The sequence below is a fragment of the Carlito syrichta genome, unplaced genomic scaffold (genome assembly GCF_000164805.1).
Source record: "Carlito syrichta isolate Samal-C Ts95f unplaced genomic scaffold, Tarsius_syrichta-2.0.1 Scaffold304000, whole genome shotgun sequence".
In the NCBI taxonomy this organism is placed as follows: Eukaryota; Metazoa; Chordata; class Mammalia; order Primates; family Tarsiidae; genus Carlito; species Carlito syrichta.
This window is the reverse complement of record NW_007248096.1, coordinates 123,904-145,861: the sequence shown is the minus strand read 5'-3', so window position 1 is coordinate 145,861 and position 21,958 is coordinate 123,904. Positions and strand designations below refer to the sequence as shown.

Below are 21,958 nucleotides of genomic sequence, written 5' to 3'. Positions count from 1 at the left end.
AAAAAAAAAAAAAAAAAACAGAGAACCCTTTCTGGCTGTGATCCCTGAGAGAAGGGAGGAGTCAAGGAAATGCCAATTTGGCACCCCACTGCCGGTTCTGAGATGCACAGGGCTATGTACAAAGACCTGGGCTCTCTAGGCACTAAGGGCAGCCCCCAGCTGACAGCAAGCAAAGACAGCATGACCTCAGTCTTTTATTTCCCTGAGTTTTCAAGAGGGGACAAGTGGCTAACCTGTGTGCCTGGTTTGCTACCTTAAGTAATAGTAAGGTAGGCTTTTGAAAAAACAAAAATCAGACACTAGCCAGTTATTTCTGCTTTCTACCTCATCACATTCCTTTTCTAGGGCAGTGAACAGATATAGACTTTCTGCTTGAATGAGAGGGAAGAAGAGGGGAGAGATCATCAGGAGGAGAAAAATGAAATACCAAAATTGAATTAGTGTCTCACATCCCACCATCCATGATAGAAAGCAAATTGTATTTTACCTCAGGGATTTCCTTTTCTTTCTTTCTTTCTTTCTTTTCTTTTTTTTTTTTTTTTTGTTTGAGTCGGAGTCTCACTGTCATCCAAGTTGGAGTGCAGTGGCATGCTTTCGGCCACCACAGCCTCCACCTGCTGGGCTCAGGCGATACTTTGCCTCGAACTTCTAAGTAGCTAGAACCACAGGTGTGTGCCACCATGCCCAGCTAATATTTTTTTTACTTATTGTAGAGACAAGGCCTTGTCAAATTGCCCAGGCTGGTCTCGAACCCCTGGACTCAGGCAGTCCTCCCAAAATGCTGGGATTACAGGTGTGAACCACCTCAGGGATTTCAAAAGTGCTGTTACTGTTGGGAACATTTCCCCCATTTCATCCCATCACCCTTATACTCTATATGAAGGAAACTGCAAAACTTTATCAAGGGACATAACTTTTTTTTAATAAAGTAGGAAGTCATGTTATGATTTTTTTATAAGAAGACCGCTTTTAAAAGATATAATTCTTCCAAAATTATTTATAAATTTAACAAAATTCCAAGAAAAATTCCAATGTGAGTTTTTAAAACTTCACAAATGATTTTAACCTTCATAGAATAAGAATATGAGGGTTGAGGCTATGGCCATACCACCCTAAATGCTCTTGATCTCATCTGATCTTGGAAGCTAAGCAGGGTCTGACCTGGTTAGTACTTGGATGGGAGAATATGAGGGTTGAGAGAAAATTTATAATCTCAGGCTGGGGAAGTATTGCTAAATTTGCACCAAGTGTTGAAACAATTAAGGGAAAGTTGACACACTGACTACATAAAAATGTAAAACATGCACCAAAGTTATAAATGGAATTAAATTGCTTATGACAAACTGGGGGAAAATTGTCCCATATGTGGCAAAGGGTTAACACTGTTAGATACAAATCAGTGAGATTTTTTAAAAATTCAAAAGAAAAATAAACAAAGGACAAGTCTATTAAAAACAAACAAACAAACAACAAAACTCATCAGGGCATAGTGGCTCATGCCTGTAATACCAGCACTTTAGGAGGCCAAGGTAGGAGAATGGCCTGAGGCCAGGAGTATGAGAACAGCGTGGACAACATAGTGAAACCTGTCGCTACAAAAAAATAATAAAGATTAGCTGGGCATTGTGGTACATACCTGTAATCCTTGTTGCTCAGCAGGCTTAAGTGGGAGGATTACTTGAGTCCAGGAGGTTGAGACTGCAGTGAGCCATAGTTGTACCAATGCAGCCTGGGCAACAGAATGAGACTCTGCCTCTTTAACAAACAAACAAATAAAAAACCCCATTCAAATCAGTCATAAAAATGTAAAAAAAAAAATTCAATCATCCTCAATGAAATAAATACAAAGTAAAAAATAGACTTTGACCTTCTAAATTAAAAAATATTTTTAAACTATAATTTGAAATATCATTTTACTGGAGACATTGAATAGGCAGTTGGATATAAGCTTAGGGTTTGGAGAAAAATCCAGGCTAATAAATAAATGGCATTTAAAACCATGTGACTGGGTTATACAACATTGTGAAGGTATTCAGTGCCTCTGAACTGTACACTTACGTGAATAGTTAAAATGATAAAGATTATGCTATGTATATTTTACAACAATAAGAAAACAAAACACAAAACTGTGAAACTGGGTGGTGTGACCATAGGAATGAGTGAGAATGGAAAGAAAAAATGTCTGAGGATTGAGCGCTGAGGTACCCTATGCACTTGAGAATCATTTGGTTCAAAACTATATTGGCTGTGACCCACAGTATGCAAAACATTTTATATCCTGAGCCCTTACATGAATGTGCACACACACGAAATAAATTTCACAAAATAATACCTACTTTTACTACATGTAATGTTTTCTGATATTGTCTATTCTATTTTATTCTTTTTCAAAGCATTGAGAGAGAAAAAAGCAAGAGGATAAATATTTAAAGCAAAGAACATAAGTAATGTGTAGCGAGAATGAATAGCTGTTGGAAAGAGAAGAGGAAAATAAAAAATAGCAAGCCTGTAGCAGAAGAAAGAAAATGGGGGAAATATAATTGCAACCTTTTCTCCAAAAGTTTCCCTAGGAAATTTTAACTAAGAGTGCTTATCTCACTACTGAATAATTGCTGAGGGGCTTGGTTCTACTAAAATCAAATGGAAAACAAGCTTACTTTCAGGCATATTATTATGAGCTCCTTATTTTCTATATTATGCTTCTTATGTAACAGCAGGAGTGGTCTATTTATACAATTGTGAAGGGAAAAATAGGAAAGAAATTATTTGGTGTTGGCTAAACATTTAAACCTAGAAACACAGTCAGGGTGAGATTTTTTTAAAAAAATATTTTCAGTCTAGTGTATAACACCAAATAACAGACCATGAAAGAAATAAATTCAGAAAGAATCTAGAAACCCAACTGCCAATGTGGAATAACATTAACGGTTTGCCAAATCTAATGTTGAAAACATTTTTCATCTAAAGTGTTTGGTAGAACCCTTGAGGTCATGGAGTACAGAGGTAAGAAAAAGTTTCACATTATAAAGTAGGTGTTCCTTTTTCAAGTATCATTCAGCATGCAGCCCCCATGGGTCCTCTTATCACAGTTTCCCTTTTATTCCAAGAATTATTTTTGTAAAGGAATAAGTCATAAAAACTTCTTTGCTTCTCCTAATTGAATGTGTCTTTCCTATGGTTTAGTGTATTTTACAGAATTTGTTAATATTGCTCTGTTATAGCTGGGCGCTGTGGGCTCACACTTGGAATTCCAGCACCTTGGGAGGCCGAGGTGAGAGGACTGCCTGAGTCCATGGGTTTGAGACCAGCCTGGGCAACTTGGCGAGACCGCTTCTCTACAATAAATCAAAAAATTAGTTCAGTGTGGTGGTGCATGCCCATATTCCAGCTACTTGGAAGGCTGAGTTGGAAGGATTGCCTGAGCCCAGCAGGTCGAGGCTGCAGTGGCCATAAGTGTGCCACTGCACTCCAGCCTGGGCGGCAGAGTGAGACTTCAACTCAAATATATATACCTCTTATAAATAAACTAGCCTTTACCTCCCCCCAGTTTTTTTTATATTTTGTTTTTTAGTTTTATTTTTTAGAGACAGAGTCTTTCTCTGTAGCCCAGGCTGGAGTACAGTGGTGCAATCATAGCCCATTACAACTTCAAACTCCTATCCACACCCGCCCCCCCAAAATTGATCAAGACTCACTAAACTATTTTCACAACCCACAAGTGGATTATGACCTACAGTTTGAAAACCTCTTAGAAGTAAAGGAGATAAAGAAGCAAGGAGAAAGAAAAGGATTGTGTAGTGAGGTAGGAGGAGAAACATGAGAGAGTGGTATCACAAAAGCTAGCTGAAGAGAGTAGATTAAGAAGGGAGTTGTTCACTGAATGAAATGCTGTGGAGAGGTAGACAAAGGTGAGAACTAGGGGGCAACCAAAGGATTTGAAAATGAGATAGTCACTGGTAACCTTAACGAGAACAGTTTTGGCGAAGTGGTGCGGGCAAAGACCTCCCTAGAGGATTTTAAATTTGGATTTCTTTTCTTTTTTTATTTCTGTATTTTCCAAATGTTCTATAGTGTAGTTTCAATATCTAAAAAACAATATAGGCTGGGCTCGGCGGCTCAGCCTGTAATCCCAGCACTTTGGGAAGTCGAGGCGAGTGGATTGCCTGAGCCCATGGGTTTAAGACCAGCCTGAGCAACTTGGCGAGACCTTGTTTCTACAATAAATCAAAAGTTAGCCGGGCATGGTAGCGCACGCCTGTAGTTCCAGCTACTTGGAAGGCTGAGGTGGAAGGATCACCGGAGCACAGCAGGTTGATGGTGGGGTGCTCATGAGTGTGCCACTGCACTCCGGCCTGGGCAACGGAGTGAGACTCCAATTCAAACAAAACAAAACAAATAAAAAACCAATATAAGCACACAGTTTTGTCACAGTTATATAAAATAAGTTTGCGCATTTTTGAAAAATCCAACTTTTTTGAAAATTTTTTCTTATGGAACACCCTCAGTGGTATTGACATACTTAAGTATAATGTCACTGTCTTTAAAGCTAGAGATCATTTAAACTTTCCTAATACTTTCCTGTGTATCTGTCCCCAAAAGCTTTAATGGGAATATGAGGTCTAATTACTTCTAATGAAATCTCTTCCTCTTTTCAAGAATTCAGACTATGTTTTACGCAATATGATGGTTACAGGGCAGCTGGGTCTAACAGAAATCCACACATCTCCCCCTACCATCTTCAGGAAGTCATGCATCTTCAGGTAGGAGATATGACCATTTTGTTTGACTGCCAGAGCACATTCTCCTGGTATGATAGCAGATCTGAAAGAAATGACTTCTGAAAGAAATAGCTTACTAGTATACACTGGCTGTTACTCTGATTGGGTTTTACAGAAAAGTTTCTGTAAAACCTTGTCTGCATGGGATATATTGAGTGTTTCCCCCCCCCCCAAGCCCTCCTCTTTAAAACATATTTCATTGGAATTTTATATTAAAATCACATGTTTTAAAGCATGGATAGTGTTTTATTTTTTATAATTTTCTTGTAAACAATGAAATCAACATAACCTCTTGTGATTGTTAATAATACATATATCTACATCACTTACTTATCAGAGTTCATCTGTTAATGTTAGCTAGCCAACATTTTTTCTCTTAAAGAATACAGACAGGAGCAAAGTTGGAGCAAAGGTAGAGAATGCTGTAATTAAAAAGTGCCCACTTCTAGATTCCTTAGAATGACTCCCCCTGTGGAATGCAAGAACACTACTAAACTGTGGACAGATACAAAACAGATCTTAACTTAGAACATGTCTATTGCAAAAAGGAATGACTGCTTCTCACAGGGTCAGTGTAGTTGAGTAGGCAGTAACTCAGTAATCTCAGACTAGTAGGTTAATTTGACATTTAATTACATATGTTGATTAAATTTTAATTTGGCTTCATAGCAGAATGTTCATTCAATCTCAAACTTTTTTCCACATAGTTATTCTTTGTGCTGGTCAAGAATTTTACAGGAGTCCTTGTAACACTCAGACTCATAATCCTGGATTCCTGTGTGAAACTGAGATCAGATGACTTTGGAGTCTGTTGGCCAAGGGGCTTTATAATTATGCCTGGAAAGTGTAGCATGATGCATTATTACTGTGATTATCATAAAGATACAAAGTGATGGCTCAGCAGCAAGGGGTGCGAACAGCAGAAGGACATAGTCTTACCTGTCATTATAGGATCGATATTATGAACTATAAATGCACTTCCTGAGGCTTTGCAAAGCACCAACATTCTTACAAATCCCTTAAAGGAATGGCATCTCAATACAGTATCAGGGTAAATGAGGAAAGGAGGAAAGAGAAAAAGAGATATGTTTTGCCTCACCTAGAGAAACAGCCATGACACTTCCATGAAAATCTCAGGTCTCTCACTGAAGCAGATGCTATAAATGCCCTGCCCAGATCTCTCAAATGCCTTTTACCAGCTGCTGTAGTTATTGCTGCAGGTAATGGCTTACACAGTAACTTTGCCCTTGATAGATTGGAGCCCTTCACCAGGGAGTACCTAGGAGTTATATAAACACTCCCCTACCCCAAGCCACCCCCACACACCCAGAGCAGCTTAGAGCCAATGAATGACTAGAGCTAGGATACAAAGACCCCTCCCTGCCTCAAGGTAGACAGATTCTTTGGCACAATGTACTTTCCAGAGATCTTCTTAGGATCAGGCTGAGGCTAGACTTCACCTGAAATTCATTCTTACTTAGTCTCTCCCTCTTCCCTATTCTGATTCCCTCAGTTCCTCACAGGTTTCTCCAGACAGTGCTCTCTCACTAAATCAGCATCCCTGTCTCAGGCTTTACTGCTAGGCAACCTGTTCTAACACACTCATTGTTCCTGCTGGCATTCAATCAACGTGTGTTGAATCATAAGTAAGCAAAAAAAAAAAAAAAAAAAAAAAACTCTTGCAGGTAAGTATAGCAAAGACGTGAAGCAGAGTATCATGAAGGAGAATGACTTGGGTGCAGCTACCTTAGATTGGGTGGTCAGGGAAGGCCACTCTGCTGAGGGAATGTTTGGGCAGAGACATAGGAGCTGAGAGACAGAGCCATGTCAAATCAAGAGGTAGAGCGTTCTAGACAGATGGAACAACGACTGGTGTAGTGGAAGTGAGGTAAGCACAAGAGAGAGTGATTCAGTATGTTTGGGTGGAATGTTGTGAACAGACTGATGTTTAATATTCTTGTGTTTGTTTGGTTTTGATTTCAGAGATTTCCTCTTTAAGTGTACAGACAGTTCAGAAGTTATTTTGGCCTCTGCCTGTGGGGAAACCCATATAGTAATCCCACTTCGTGAAAGGATAGGAGAGGCTCTGGGAGTCCTTGATTTGAACATTGGGAAGAGTAGGATGTTGTTGTACCAAGAATTTAAAGATCTACAGAAAATGATGAAGGTGGTCCAAATGGCCTGCTATGAAATACTTGGCGAATCCTCTGGAGAGATAGAGAAAAAATATGTCTTAGGTATTGTGAATGTGGTGACAGTCTGGATTGATGGGTTTAATAGGCTTTGGGGAAACACTGACAGTGTAATAAATTATGCATTTTAAAAAATGAATTGTTTCAATATACATATCTTTCTATGTGAAAGGAATTCCTTTATGCAGTCTTGAGTGGATGAATATCACCTATAAATTAAAAAGCATGAAATCACATTCTCTTGGTTAGAATCACATAGTTTTAGAACTGAAAGGACTCATAAAGCCAAGACAGAACTAACATTTATTAAATGTCCCATCAGATGTCAAACTCTTTATATATACTATTTCATTTAATCCTTATGATAGCCCTATGAAGTGAACGGTAATACTCCATTTATCAGTGAGGAAAGTAAAGTTCAGAGAAAGCCAACATCTTGTCCCAAATCACACAGTTATCACATGGTGAAAGCTAGATTTGAACCCAGGTTTAGGTGCTCTTTCTGCTATATTTCTCAGCTCTTTCTGCTATATTTCTTAGCTAATCAGAACATCTCCTTTTACAGATAAAGAAGCTGGAACCCACAAAAGTAAAGTATATTATCCAAGGTCCAATAGCAAGCTAGTGGCAGAGCTAAGACTAGTCCCCAGTTTTTGTAATTTCACATCCACTAGGCTACTCTTAGCACAATACCAGCTTGCAGAGCTGAGAATAAAGAAGAAGGCCCAGAGACTTTTAGCTCCCTAGAATGAAGTGAATATAATTAGAAAAGTAACACTGTGTGAGATTCAGCTGAAAGATTTCTAGCCATTACATAGGGTGGGATAAGAAAAAAGAAAAAACAAATTTGTGTCTTTTGGGTGTTCACTATGTGTATGACCTGAAGCTAAGTACTTTTACAGATAGCATCTCATTTAATTCCCACAGCTCACCAAGAAGTAGGTATTAGCCCCATTTTCGCAAAAGAGGCAGAGGATATTCAGACAGACAATAAAACTAATAAGAGGGAGAGCATGCATTCAAACTAAAGTCTAACTAAAACCCAAGCTATCACCTTTTCTCAAAGCTTCTTTCTATGAGCTTCACCAGGTGTGATTACATTTCTTTCTTTTGATTTCATGTTTTAGAGAAACTAAGATTGTTTCAAACCATAGATTATGGTCTGCTTTTTCCTGAGGGGGAAAAAAGTTTACTACAATATGTTAAGAATCCTGTGAAGAAGTACCATATGTGACTGAACAGCAATGTCATGTTGTTATTTCAGAGATTGAAAATGCAGGGGAAGTCCAGCGGGCAGGAATTCTCTTTTTCCGAATCATGCTGCAGGAACTGCAGGAAAGCCTCCAACTACTCAGTTCCATGGACTTTGTGTCACTGCTGCTCTATGACCATAATCTTCTAGCCAATCCAAGTTCTCCTCAAGACAGCAAGTTCCTAGAGTCGGAAGTCCACATAAACCTAGTGCAAGACACCCTGAGGGCGGTTATCTTGTTCTTTCATCCAGAGTTGGAATTTTCAAGTGACTTCGGAAATTGGGATAAGTGTAAATTTGTAAGTTTTGCTTTAAAGCATTCTTTTTGTGAATCACCTACACAAATTTAGCTGTACAAATCATAATTACACAAATAATAAATGTACAAATGCAAGAATTTTCATATAATGGAACACACTCATGTAACCAGAACGTTAGTGGTTTCCCAAAAGCTCTCACTTGCACCCTTCCCTATCATCCCTCCATCCCTTCCACAAACCCCAAGGGTAACCATGATCTTGACTTCTAACACTATAGATCGGTTTTGGCTGTTTAAAAATCTACATAGGCCAGGTGCAGTGACTCACTCACACCTGTAATCTCAACACTTTGGGAGGCGAAGGTGGGAGGGTCATTTGAGGTCAGGAGTTTGAGGCTAGAGTGAACTATAATCGCACCACTGCACTCCAACCTGGGTAACAGAGCTAGACTCTGTCTCAAAACAAAAAACAAAAGCAACAACAACAAAACTATGTAAATAGAATTATGTAAACTGCTGAACTGGGCACTGTATTTCCATTTGCTGGTGATACCATAACTTTTCTTTTGTTCTTTGTTTATAGTATGTTAACAAATATTTAGTCAACAATATTTGTGACTTTGATCCAACTGCTAAGCATGTGGAAGTTAATTTACGGCTCATTGATCAATATGTCAGAGGTAAATTTCCACTTAATTATAGCCTAAATCTATACCAATAACAGTAAAACACAGTTGCAATTAACAGATTTTTTATTAGAATAAGGCAAGTGGCTCATACATTCAATTTTTAGGAGAAGATAGTCGTAAGTCTTCTCAAAGGAGGGACAATGCCTATGTATTCTACTACATCACTCCCCGAAGTCACTGTCTGTGCCACACAGATGAGAGTTCAAAAGTGCACCTATCTCCTACTTATTGACTACATGTGCATTAATTTATTTTTTAAAAGGCAAATGGGGCAAGACACAGTGGCTCATGCCTGTAATCCCAGCACTTTGGGAGACCGAGGCAGGAGGATTGCCTAAGCCCAGGAGTTTGAGACAAGGCTGGGCAACATGGAGTACCTCGTCTCTACAATAAATCAAAAAATTAGCTGGACTTGGCACACGCCTGTATTTCCATCTACTTGGACAGCTGAGGCAGAAAGATCGCCTGAGCCTAGCAGGTCAAGGCTGCAGTAGCTGTGATTATGTCACTGCACTCCAGCCTGGGCAACAGAGGGACACTCCAACTCAAAAAATAAATAAATGCAATAAAACTAAAAAGACAAATGGGACTGCAATGAGAAAAGGAACATTAAGCAAAAATGCTATTATTATCTTTGGCTTCAGTAAAGACCTCTTGCACGCCAAAATAGATTTTTTGAAGGAGGATAATCACCAGGAATGGAGAGCAGTGAGGATCTCAGGTTGGAGAAGGTGATGAGCTCTTTGGCCACAGAGATTAGGCCACATATAAGAGTAAATATAAAGGCCAGGTGCAGTGGCTCAAGCCTGTAATCCCAGCACTTTGGAAGTCTGAGGTGAGGGGATTGCTTGAGGCTATGGGTTCAAGAACAGCCTGGGCAACTTGGCAAGCCTTCATCTCTACAGTAAATCAAAAAATTAGTTGGGCATGGTAGCGTGCACCTGTAGTTCTGTCTACTTGGAAGGCTGAGGTGGAAGGATCATGTAAGCCCAGCAGGTCGATGCTGGAGTGGCTGTGAGTGCTACTGCACTCCAGCCTGGGCAACAGAGTGAGACTCCAACTCAAAAAAAAAAAAAAGTAAATATACAAATACATGCATGTGGTCCTCTATTGTGTTCTCCCCTAGAGGTCTCAGGCTGTGTATGTGACTGGACTAGTAAGGAATATATTTAGTTTGTTTCTTCTTTGTTACTTGTGGAAAATAATCATTAATTAGAAAAATGACTCTGTAGAAATCACTCCCTAGCCTATCCTTCTTCTCTTCCTTCCCCCACCTACTCTCTGTGAAGACTACAGACAAAGTCAGAAGGGTCCTGTGCAACCTTGACCACCAAAGCTCCCCACCGCTTTCTGCTTTCCAACTGTGCCCTCAGGAACATGAGAGTCACATAAAATTAACATGAGTTCATGTGGCTCATGAGTGATGTGAGTCACATTTAGAATTCCGATTTGGAATGAGGCCTCCACTGTAGTTTTGTGGCTCTGAACTTGTTTATGGGAGCCTCTGGATTACAGGTGTTAGAGGTATAACTTCTAAGGTTGCTATTCAGAGAAACAATAGCAACAGTGATGACAAAAACAAATACTTGTTCACTATATACTTTTGTTTGTTTGTTTGAGTCAGAGTGTCACTCTGTAGCACTTGCTGGAGTGCAGAGGCACGCTCATGGCCACTGCAGCCTCAACCTGCTGGGCTCAGGCGATCCTTCTGCCTCAGCCTTCCAAGTAGGTGGAACTGCAGACATGCACTACCATGCCTGGCTAATTTTTTGATTTATTGTAGAGACGAAGTCTTGCCAAGTTGCCCAGGCGGGTCTCAAACCCCTGGGCTCAGGCAATCCTCTCGCCTTGGCCTCCTAAAGTGCTGGGATTACAGGCTCGAGCCACCGTGCCCAACCACTATATACTTTTATATACTCATTCTATACATGTCTGTTTTTCACCGAGCACTTAAATATCCAGAAGAAATGTTTTCTATGTCAGCACCCCTGGCCCGCCTCACCCTCAGACTCCGTCCCACCTAGTTGTTGCTTTTCCATTTGGAGTCGATTTAGTCCTGGCCATGAGCCCCAGAAGCCTTCCACCCCCATGTGTGACCGGTTTGTCTAAATGACATTCTCCTATTCTACTTTGGTCCCCACCCAACCTGCCAGCCCCTTGACCTGGAGCCAGACCCTGCTGCCGGGGTCCCTTGTGTCTTTCTTGGGCAAGGACTCAGGCACCCACCAGTGTCCAATCCAGTCTCTCCATCAGATGGGAGCTGAGGGTGAGGAACAGTGTCTACACTCTCTACCTTGCAGGTGTGGACATGAATGTGCTCTCAGCCCTTAACAGGCCTCTCCTGTGGTATTTTGGCCTCTCCTGTGGTATTGTACCAGTGCCTCAAGGGAATCTCTTTGGGTTCACCTCCAATTTGCCTGTAAGAACCACCTCTTGTTGTCATACACAGCTCCTCTGTTTCAGATCACATGCAAATTTCTATGTTTCCGCTTGCTGATTCCTAAGACTTGACCACCACTCTCCACCACTTTCTGCTTTCCAACAGTGCCCTCAGGGGGTGAGAATACTAATTGCAGTTAACAGAGCTGAACTCACCCAGAAACCAAATAGTCCAAAAGCTCCCCATCACCACCACCAAGCCTTAAATGTTATACTAGCTTCTGCAGCAATCATTACAGTTCATAGGTCACCCAGATACCAACCCTCTGTCCTTCAGATGCAGTTATATCAGGGAATTCTAAGCTCCCAGTTTAGGGGAAGAGAGAGGAATTTTGTAGGGGCACATTTCTGTTTGTGTCAGAAGAAGAGAGATGTTCTGCAGGGCAGTCTGTTGCTCAAAGTGTACATGGCCTTCTACAGCTTTATGTAAGCCCCTTACTCAATGGCCCCATGCAGCATAAAATGTCACCAACAATATCTGTTTGTTCTGCCTGGGATGAGAGGGACTGCTAGGCTATATATCATAGCTACTAACCCATCAAGTCTTCCAAACTAATGACTTTACCAAGAGGATAGAATCAGGTTATGTATCTACACTTTCTTCGGGCTTCTTCTGCCAACTCTCACCCCACTTCATCCTAGTTTGAGAAAGAGGCTTTTTGTTTGTTTGTTTGCTTGTTTGTTTGAGTTGGAGTCTCACTCTGTTGCCCAGGTTGGAGTGCAGTGATATGCTCATGGTCACCCCAGTGTCGATGTGCTGGGCTCCGGCGATCCTTCCACCTCAGTCTTCCAAGTAGCCAGAACTATAGATGCGCAATACCACACTGGCTTTTTTTTTTTTTTTGTAGAGATGAGGTCTCTAGGCTGGTCTCGAACCCGTGGGCTCAAGCAATCTTCTCATCTTGGCCTCCCAAAGTGCTAGGATTACAGGCTTGAGACACTGCACCTGGTCAAAAAAGAGATATTTTATATTCTGGTGGAACTCTAGGCAGCTGTGTCCTGCCTTTAGATTGAGGTAGTCATCCATGAAGGAGGATTGGGCAGCTTTGTTCAGCAGGTCTGGCTTTCCAAGGCTGTGCCATCGCATGTGAATGCTGCTGATGTACTTCTCTGTGGGGGACCTGTGACTCCAGTGACCGCTTCTAGACAGCTGTGCATGTAGTAGCACATCAATGGCCTGGTACCCTCTGTCACCCTGCTTAAGATACTCTGCTTAAGGTCTCTTCCACCTGGAGATTCATGACTTGGCCACCTTCTCAAGGGTTTGGTTCTCCCCAGCCCACTTTGGACCTCTGCTGCCAGCATCACCTGGTCATTCTGTAGGGTGTCCTATATCTGTCCCATGTCCTCCACCTGGGAGATTTGGATAGATGCTACTTGCTGGGAAATGTTCTCAGACCTAGAGGCAAGAAGAGCTGTCTCCATTGCAAGTATTCATCACTTTGCTGTCTAGAACCTGTGCTTCTACCGAGTGGCCCATACTTCCTTCTCTGAACCCAAGCATCTACAAGTCCACAGATACTGGTCTTGTCAGGAGTGCCCCAGCCCTCCCCTTCTACAGGAGTCCCAGACTTCTCCTCTGCCAAAGCAGCCAGTGCCTCGTGCTATCACCACCCATAAAGAAACTCGCCACCTTCCTCAAAGTGACACCAGGATCCACCCAGGGTGACAGCAGAGGAAGATTTGCTACTGTCACCACCATAGTGGCTCTTGTAGTGCTGCTCTCTGGCCTCCATCATTCCAAAAGTGGGACACCAGTCTTTCTTCCACTCCCTACTGAATAGCTGAGGACCTGACGGGAAACTTTCACAAGATTCTTCCCATCCAGAAATAACAAGTAGGAGTACAGCACCGAACCATACAATTCTGCAATTGTGAGGATGAGTCTGGTTCTTTTAAATGGGCCAGACTGAAATGGATAATCAGATACCAAAAGCATCATTCTGTCCTATTAATTTGGATCCTCTGTATGCTAATATTGACTTGAATTCAATTACAGTTCTCTGCCATCTTTTTGGACTTAGGAGCCTTAGGTGGTGGTCTCTTTTGGGAATTGTTGGCTCCTTCTTATAGGAAAAGAGCTGCCATTGCAGCCAGACCTGGTTTGACAGAGAGCTCAGGGTGTACCATTTACCAGTTGCTCACAGATTTCAGGCCGTGGAAGAGGAAATATCAGTTCAGCTTTAGAACAGATTCCCTTTGTCCTGACAAGAGTTTCTTCAAGGACCCTTTTAGATATGATATTAGACAAGTACTCGCTGGCATCATGCACAGGAGAGAAGTATAGCAGATTATTTGGGGATTTGGTAAAGACTGGGCCTGGATGCTTGACCCATTTCCTATGCCTGCAGACCTTTCTCCATTTTCAGTTTCAAGTTATTCAGAGGAAGAAAGAAAGAAAACCAAATCAGCAATTTTCATTCTGTTCCTTATCACTCCTGGTGATTTAGATTTTAAAGTTTTCCAACAGTAGCTATTGAATTAAGAGAAACAACTAAAAACAGTTTTACTTGTTTAAATAACTACTTGTTTAGATAACTTCTGCTTTGATATCTTATTAAAGACTTTTAAATGTGATCTTGATGAGAAGCCAGGGACTATGGCTCACATCTGGAGCCCTAGCTACTTGGGAAGCTAAGTTGGGAGGGTCACTTGAGGCTAGGAATTCGAGGCTGTAGTATGCAATGATGGTGCCTGTAGATAGCCACTGCATTCCAGCCCAGGAAACAAAGGGAGACCCTGTCCCTAAGGGGGAAAAGATCAGTTTAATGAGAACATTTTTCTACTTAACTTACACTCATTTTTTTTATTTTAGTAGACGTTAAAACTATCTTTTATCTTTTAAGGATATTTAAAATTATATATTTTTGTATTAAAGTACTTTTTAAAGGTTAAGTAGAACTAAAGCCATTAAAAAAAGTCACAAACCCATCTCTTCTATCCTCAGCCTGCTGGGCTCAGATGATACTTCCACCTCAGCCTCCCAAGTAGCTGGAGTTACAGGCGTGTGCCACCGTGCCTGGCTAATTTTGTGATTTATTGTAGAGATGAGGCCTTGCCAAGTTGCCCAGGCTGATCTCGAACACTTGGGCTCAGGCGATCCTCTCACTTCTGCCTCCCAAAATGCTGGGATTACAGGCGTGAGCCACCGTGCCTGGCCACATATTGCTGTCTTTTTATTCAACCATTTAAAACCTTATCAACCAATTTCCTCTTGTTATAACTGAAGGTTTAGTCCTATTATATCACCATTCTCTTACCCCATCCTCCCAATGTAGTTATATTTATACTTTGGGGTTAAATCAAAATGCAATGTTTATATGATTTTGCCTGAGCAAATATTATCCATAATTGAACACTGTAACATATTTTGATTTCTTATGTTTTACTTTTTGTTTTCCCTAGAGTAAATAATTGCCATGCCACATCCTGTTTGTGCATGTATCAGTTGATGTACCTGTGAGTTGCTTCCACTTTTGGCTATTGTGACTATGCCTCTATGAACTTTTTTTTTAATTTAATTTTTTGAGTGGGAGTCTCATTCCATCGTCCAGGCTAGAGTGCTGTGGCACGCTCACGGCCACTGCAGTCTCGAGCTGCTGGGCTCAGGTGATCCTTCCACCTCAGCCTTCCAAGTACCTCAGCCTTCCAAGTACTGGAACTACAGGCACATGCTACCACATCTGGCTTATTTTTTGATGTATTGTAGAGACAAGGTCTTGCCAAGTTGCCCAGGCTGGTCTCGAACCCCTGGGCTCAGGCAATCCTCTTGCCTCCAGCTCCCAAGGTGCTGGGATTACAGGCTTGAGCCACCACGCTCAGATCTATGAATATTTTTAAACAAGCTTTTGTGTAAACAGATGTTTTTAATTATCTTGGGTGTATAACTTAGGAGTGAAATTGCTGGGTCATATGCTAGCTCTATGTTTAGCTTTTTGTGGAAATGGCTCCATTGTCATCTAACTTCCAAGACTGCTGTTGAGAGGTCTGAAGGCTTTCTGATTTCTGAATCTGTACATATGACTTTTTTTGTTTTTCTGTTGTTTCTCTCAAGAATATGTAGAATTACTTATTTGTCTCCAAAGTTGTGAAATTTCATAATGCTATGTCTTGATATGAGTCTCTAATTTCAGCGATCGATCTGGGAACTTGCAAGACTTTTTCAGTTGTGAAATTCAGGTCCTTAAGTACTGAATGATTTCCTCCAAGGTCTCAGGGTTGCTACTTATGACTGTGCAATTTATGCACCGCACTGGGAAGGTGGGTAGGCAAATGTATCCCAGATTCCATTCACTAAAATGTGTGCTGAAGCTGCATCTGCTTGGAAGAGGAGCATGTTTCTCTTCACTCATCTGCTTCTGCTTGCCAAGCTGTGTGCTCACCAAGCACTTTTCCACCCATAGTCAGTGTCTTTTTCTCAGTTACACAAAGATGACCTATAAGGCTGGTGGTAACCCTGCCCTCCCTCTTCTGTGTTCCTTCTCTGGAACTCCTGTTATTCAAACATTGTTTCATCTAGATTCTGTCTTCCAAATCCCTATATTTTCTCAATTTTCCATCCCTTTATCTTTTTGCTTCACTTTCTGAGAAATTCTCTCAACCTTATTTTCTAATCCTATTGACTTTTTTGTTTCTGCATGTTTTAATTTCTACGAGCTCTTGTTATTCTCTAAATATTTGCTTTCTACAGCATTTTGTTCATGTTTCATCTTATCTCTCTGAGGGTATTAATAATAATTATTTTTTTAAGTTTTCTTCTCCCTGTTGTTTCTCTCCTCTTTCTGTTTTAGTGTTTTGGTCTCTGTATTTCATGGTAGAGTTTTCCTCAGACATCTGATAACCTGTAGTTTTTTATATTTAAGAGCAGAGGGACTAAAAAGTAAACTGAAAGTTCTGAGGGTGTGTCATGCTTGTTATTTATTTATTTATTTATTTTTGAGTTGGAGTCTCACTCTATTGCCCAGACTGGAGTGCAGTGGCCTCTCCTGGCCACCGCAGCCTCGACCTGCTGGGCTCCAGCGATCCTTCCGCCTCAGCCTTCCAAGTAGCTGGAACTACAGGTGCACACTACCACGCCTGGCAAATTTTTTGATTTATTGTAGAGATGAGGTCTCGCTGCCCAGGCGGGTCTCGAACCCGTGGGCTCAGGTAATCCACTCACCTCAGCCTCCCAAGGCGCGGGATTACAGGCTGAGCCACTGAGCCCGGCTGAGTGTCAGGCTTGTTAATGGAACTTCACTGTGGGATGATCTGGTGGCCCTTGTTAGGGGAACCTCTAGCATTTCTATTTCTAGGTCTTTTATCTTGGGCTGTCAGGGTCCTCAAAGAAAACTCTTCCAGTATCCTTTCTACAGAGGAAATAACCTGTCTGCTAAATTCTGGGAGCTTAGTGGGGAAGCCTACAGGGGTCTCAATATTTAGTATATAAACTCCTACTCTACCCCTTTTCAGTTTGGCACGCTCCCTCTCAACTGTGTCTGGTGTCCCATAGTCCAGAGACTTTCTATGTTATATTCTCTGAGGAATAAAGTTCTAGTTTTCAGGAGGGGAATTCCATTTCCAAGTGGCATAATGTGGGGAGGATTTTTCTAGGGGTCTCACTTTTTCTTAAACAGCCTCATCCAATTTTCCTGAGCCCTTTGAAGATTCTGGGATATACAGAAGGTTGTTTCTAGGCTTTCTCCTCTGCCAGTTTGGGATTCCACTTTTCTCCTGTCTGCTATCAGTTACAGTTTCGTCATCTGCTTTTTACTTCCAAAATGTTGTTGCTTTGTCTTTCACTCAACGATTTTCTAAGTGCTAATCACATGCAAGGCCCTGTTCTAGGTTCTTAGGGTACAGTAGTGAATAAAACGAACCAAGATCTCTGCCTTCAAGCTGCTTACATTGTAAAGGGGAGAACAGAGAATAAGCAACCTGCGGGTTCGAGACCCACCTGGGCAGCGAGACCTCATCTCTACAATAAATCAAAAAATTCGCTGGGCGTGGTAGCGCATGCCTATAATTCCGGCTACTTGGAAGGCTGAGGTGGAAGGATCGCCGGAGCCCAGCAGGTTGAGGCTGCGGTGGCCAGGAGCGGCCGCTGCACTCCAGTCTGGGCGACAGAGTGAGACTCCAACTAAAAAAAAAAAAAAAAAAAATGTGATACACTGTGGTAGAAAATGGGGAGGGAGAGAAAAACAAAGGGAGTAGAGTACACAGGTGGAAGGCAGAAAGGAGGCATGGGTTGCATATTTAAAGAGAGTAGTCAGGTAGACCTTATCAAGAAGATGAGATTTAAGCAAAGACTTGAAGAAAGTGAGGGAATCACTATATAGATAACTATGGAAAGAGTATTCCAGGCAGAGAAAATAGCCAACGCACAATAAAACATCCCATGCAGAGGCCCTATGGCAGGAACAACCTGTATGTTCAAAAAGCAGCAAAGAGGTCACTGTGTCAGAAGAAGAATGAGAGAGGAGGAGACGAGTTCAGGAGGTAATGGAGGACTGAATCAATTAGAGCATTGAAGGTTAATCATAGAGCTTGACTTTTACTCTGAAATATGGAACTGTTGCAAGATTTTAAGCAGGAATGACATGACCTATGTTTTAAAAGGGTTGCTCTGCTTGTGTGATGAAACTGCACTGTGGAGGTCAAGAGAAGATATAGAGACCAACTTGAGGAACTGTTGCACGACTCCTGCTGAGAGAGGAAGGTGTTACCAGTGGAAATGGTGGAAAGTAGCTATATTATATATATATATGTGAGAGGTAGCAACAAACTTTATCTGGACAGGCTGGGGTAGAATGAGAAAGAAACAGAAGAGCAAAGGTTGTCTCATGGTTTGGAAAGTTGGAGTTGCCATCAACTGAAATGGAGAACACTGTAGACAGAGCAGGCTTCGGTGGGGGGAGATAAAGTGTTCAGGTTTTGACATGCTGAGTCTGAGCTGTCTGTTGGATATCCAAGTAGAGATGTGAATGTGTAGATAGATAGATAAATCTGGAGCTTTGGAAAAAGGTCTAGGCTGGAGATATAAAATTGAGATTCATTGGTGAATTGATTGTTTGCAAAGGGAGGTGGAGAGAGAGAGTAGAGACAATTCTAAATGTTTTGTCACAAGGGGGAACAAATGGTGTGGTAACTGGAGGGAGAAATGGGGCCAAAGAAGTTTTATTTTGTTTTTGAGATGGGAGAGATAACAGCAGGTTTGATTCTGATGGCAAATCCTGTAGAAAGCAAGAAGTTGACAATGTTGGAGATAGAGACAAATTCCTGAAACAATGTCCTCAAAGCACACAAGAGAGGGTGTGATGTTGTTAAAGTAATCATACATTCTACTTACCTTGGGACAATCCCAGTTTTTGCTTGTTGACACTAACCTGTCTAATTAGTATCCTGTTTCTCTCTCAAGTGTACTAGTTTGGACAATTAATTATATAACTACTCTGGATCTAGTGTACCAATAGAGGAATTGGCTTAGACAGCAGGAGTACAGAGAGTTGTCTTCTGATTGCTTTATTTTTACAGTAAAATCGGATGCTGGGTCATCAGCTGGAGTGAGGGTGGGAGAGGAGGTTTTGGGGCTTTGAGGAGACAGGAGTAAGAACAAAGTATTGGTGTTTCTTTTTTCCTGCTCTCCCAATCCTTGTGATTTATGTCTTCTTCTTTTTATTTAATTCCTTTACATTAGTCTTATTAGGATTTTAGGATGGAGTAAAACTGAATGTGTGCTAATCATCTAGAAAAGGACTATCCATTTCATTTATTTTGTATTTTAACTTGGTAGTCTCCAAGTAGAGTGCAAGCCCCCTAGAAGGTTTAAAAAAAAACTAAACTTTGGGGTGCAAGAAAAATATCAAAGAACTTTTATTTATAGTGGTTTTAACTCATCACTGTCTAATTTCTGTTTTTTGTTTAAATTTTTAAAAAAATAAACAATTTATAGGCCAGGTATGGTGGTTCATGCCTGTAATCCCAGCACTTTGGGAGGCGGAGTTGAGAGGATTGCCTGAGTCTAGGGGTTCAAGTCCAGCCTGTATGTGTGTGTGTGTGTGTGTTTGTTTTTGTGTTTGTGTATATATTTATAAAATTTTGTTTGTTTGTTTTAGTAAGAGTCTCACCTGTCACCCAGGCTGGAGTGCAGTGGCACGCTCCCGGCCACTGCAGCCTCAACCTGCTGGGCTCAGATGATCCATCCACCTCAGCCTTTCAAGTAGCTGGAACCGCAGGCATGCGCCACCATGCCGGGCTAATTTTTTGATTTATTGTAGAGATGAGGTCTCACCAAGTTGCCCGCACCAAGATGGCCACTCCCGACCACCGCAGCCTCGACCTACTGGGCTCCGGTGATCCTTCCGCCTCAGCCTTCCAAGTAGCTGGAACTACAGGTATGTGCTACCACGACCAGCTAATTTTTTTTTAAATTTATTTATTGTAGAGATGAGGTCTCGCCAAGTTGCCCAGGCAGGTCTCGAACCCGCGGGCTCAGGCAATCCACTCACCTCAGCCTCCCAAAGTGCTGGGATTACAGGCTGAGCCACCAAGCCCGGCTCACATACCCTTTTAAGTATATATTGTTGAATGACCCTTTAGCTCATTGTGTAGGACAGTATTGTTAAGGAATGATTTAGGGTATGTGAAATATTAGAAATAAGAGAAATGAAACTAAAAGAACAGTAAGAAGGTGAGGAGCTGTCAAGAAATGCTGCTAATCTTGGATTATTGTTCATTGAGAGGAGCAGTTACACTTTAGCTTTTGTACTTGAAGCTCAAGTACTTTATTCTTTTTGCTTTGCCATCTTTCCTAATTGTCTGTAATTCCCAAAAGATTTAACTAAATTAATCCAGTGTTAAAGCAGGGATCCATAAGTGGAGTTTTAATTTAGAAAATATCCAATTATAGCCCAATGTTTCCAGCATAATGAATTCCCTACGTAATTAAAAGTTTGATTAAGCTAGGACCCACAAAAATACCATAATAAAATGCTTCTGAACCAGGCGCGGTGGCTGGTGTCTATAATCCCAGCACTTTAGGTGGCTGAGGCGAGAGGATTGCCTGAGTCCATGGGTTCGAGAGCAGCCCGGGCAACTTGGTGAGACCTCATCTCTACAACAACAACAACAACAAAATTAACCAGGTGTGGTGGCTCGCGCCAGTAGTTCCATCTACTTAGAAAGCAGAGGCGGAAGGGTCACTTGAGCCCAGCAGATAGAGGCTGCGGTGGCCGTGAGGGAGCCACTGCACTCAGCCTGGGCCTGGGTGATTGGGTGAGACTCCAACTCAAAAAAAAAAAAGTTTCTAAATGAATAGGTTCACAAAATAGATGCAAAGGTTGACCCAGTAATCTTGATAGCTTAGATGCTTTCAGATAATTTACTATAACATCTATCAAGGCAAGGCAAAAAAAACCCCCATAAATTCAATAGAAATAAAGGTAGTAATATTTGCTTGCAAGCATTACTAAGTCTGTAGGAACCGGGTCTGTCGTCTGCCTGCCATCAAGGATCTGGCGTCTGTCTACCACAAGAGGGCAGGAGCGCTCAACCGTTACCGGGGAACCCAGCAGAACTTCAGCCGAGCAATCATTAGGGCCGGCTAACGCGTCAGACTCTGGAAGGGGCAGGGAAACAGGAACCACCGCCCAGACACGTTCGCTGCTTCTGTCCCCCGGTAACAATAAGACAGGAAATAAGCAACAGGGTCTTGTGAAACAAAGCGGCCTCGCTCCCCATCCTCGTGTCCTCGAATCACCATGGAGATGGCGAGCCGCTTAATAATGGCTGGCTGCAGATAGGGGTCTGTTCATTTGGAGGTTCAGATAAGAACACTGTGGCAGGCCTCAGCGGAACAGAGCTTTTTCATGGGGATTCGGGAAGGGCAGAATAAAAGCTGTGGTGAGCAGCAGAGCTGTTTTGTCTCAGAAAATTAGTTAGGACAGGTTTTAGGAGCGTCCTAGGGTAAATTTTATTTTATGTTATTTAGATGAATAACATTGGAACATTAAGATAATCTTTGGAAACCTTGTAGAGTTTCCAGGAAACTAATAGAAAGAGAGGTCAGTTATAATAAATGTGCCCTCAGGGTTTTAAGTATGTGTGTTATTTGGTCTGGTATTGCCCACAAAATGAGATGAGCTAGGTATTTTTAAGGTACTCTTATGACTTACATCTGTTTTTGTTTTATTCATAATTGTTACTAATGTTACTGAGCTATAGTCTAGAACAACGCTTACGATTTGAAAAAACCGAATTCAATTATTCCTTAATTTAATGTTTCAATTCAACATTTACTGAATACTTAAAATTGAGTGAGAAAAGACAGTGCCAGGGTGTGTGTGTATGTGTGTGTGTGTGTGTGTGTGTGT

General features: G+C 41.6%; 1 protein-coding gene across 1 annotated transcript in view; it reads left to right on the top strand.

Moving 5' to 3' along the window:
- The window catches only part of EFCAB5 (EF-hand calcium binding domain 5), a 195,896-nt gene that overhangs the window by 171,556 nt on the left and 2,382 nt on the right, over positions 1 to 21,958 (top strand). The window contains exons 21-24 of the mRNA XM_021713040.1: positions 4,657 to 4,760; positions 6,762 to 7,015; positions 8,235 to 8,521; positions 9,065 to 9,161. Coding sequence (XP_021568715.1) covers positions 4,657 to 4,760; positions 6,762 to 7,015; positions 8,235 to 8,521; positions 9,065 to 9,161 — 742 coding nt within the window. The remainder of the gene's footprint in view (positions 1 to 4,656; positions 4,761 to 6,761; positions 7,016 to 8,234; positions 8,522 to 9,064; positions 9,162 to 21,958) is intronic.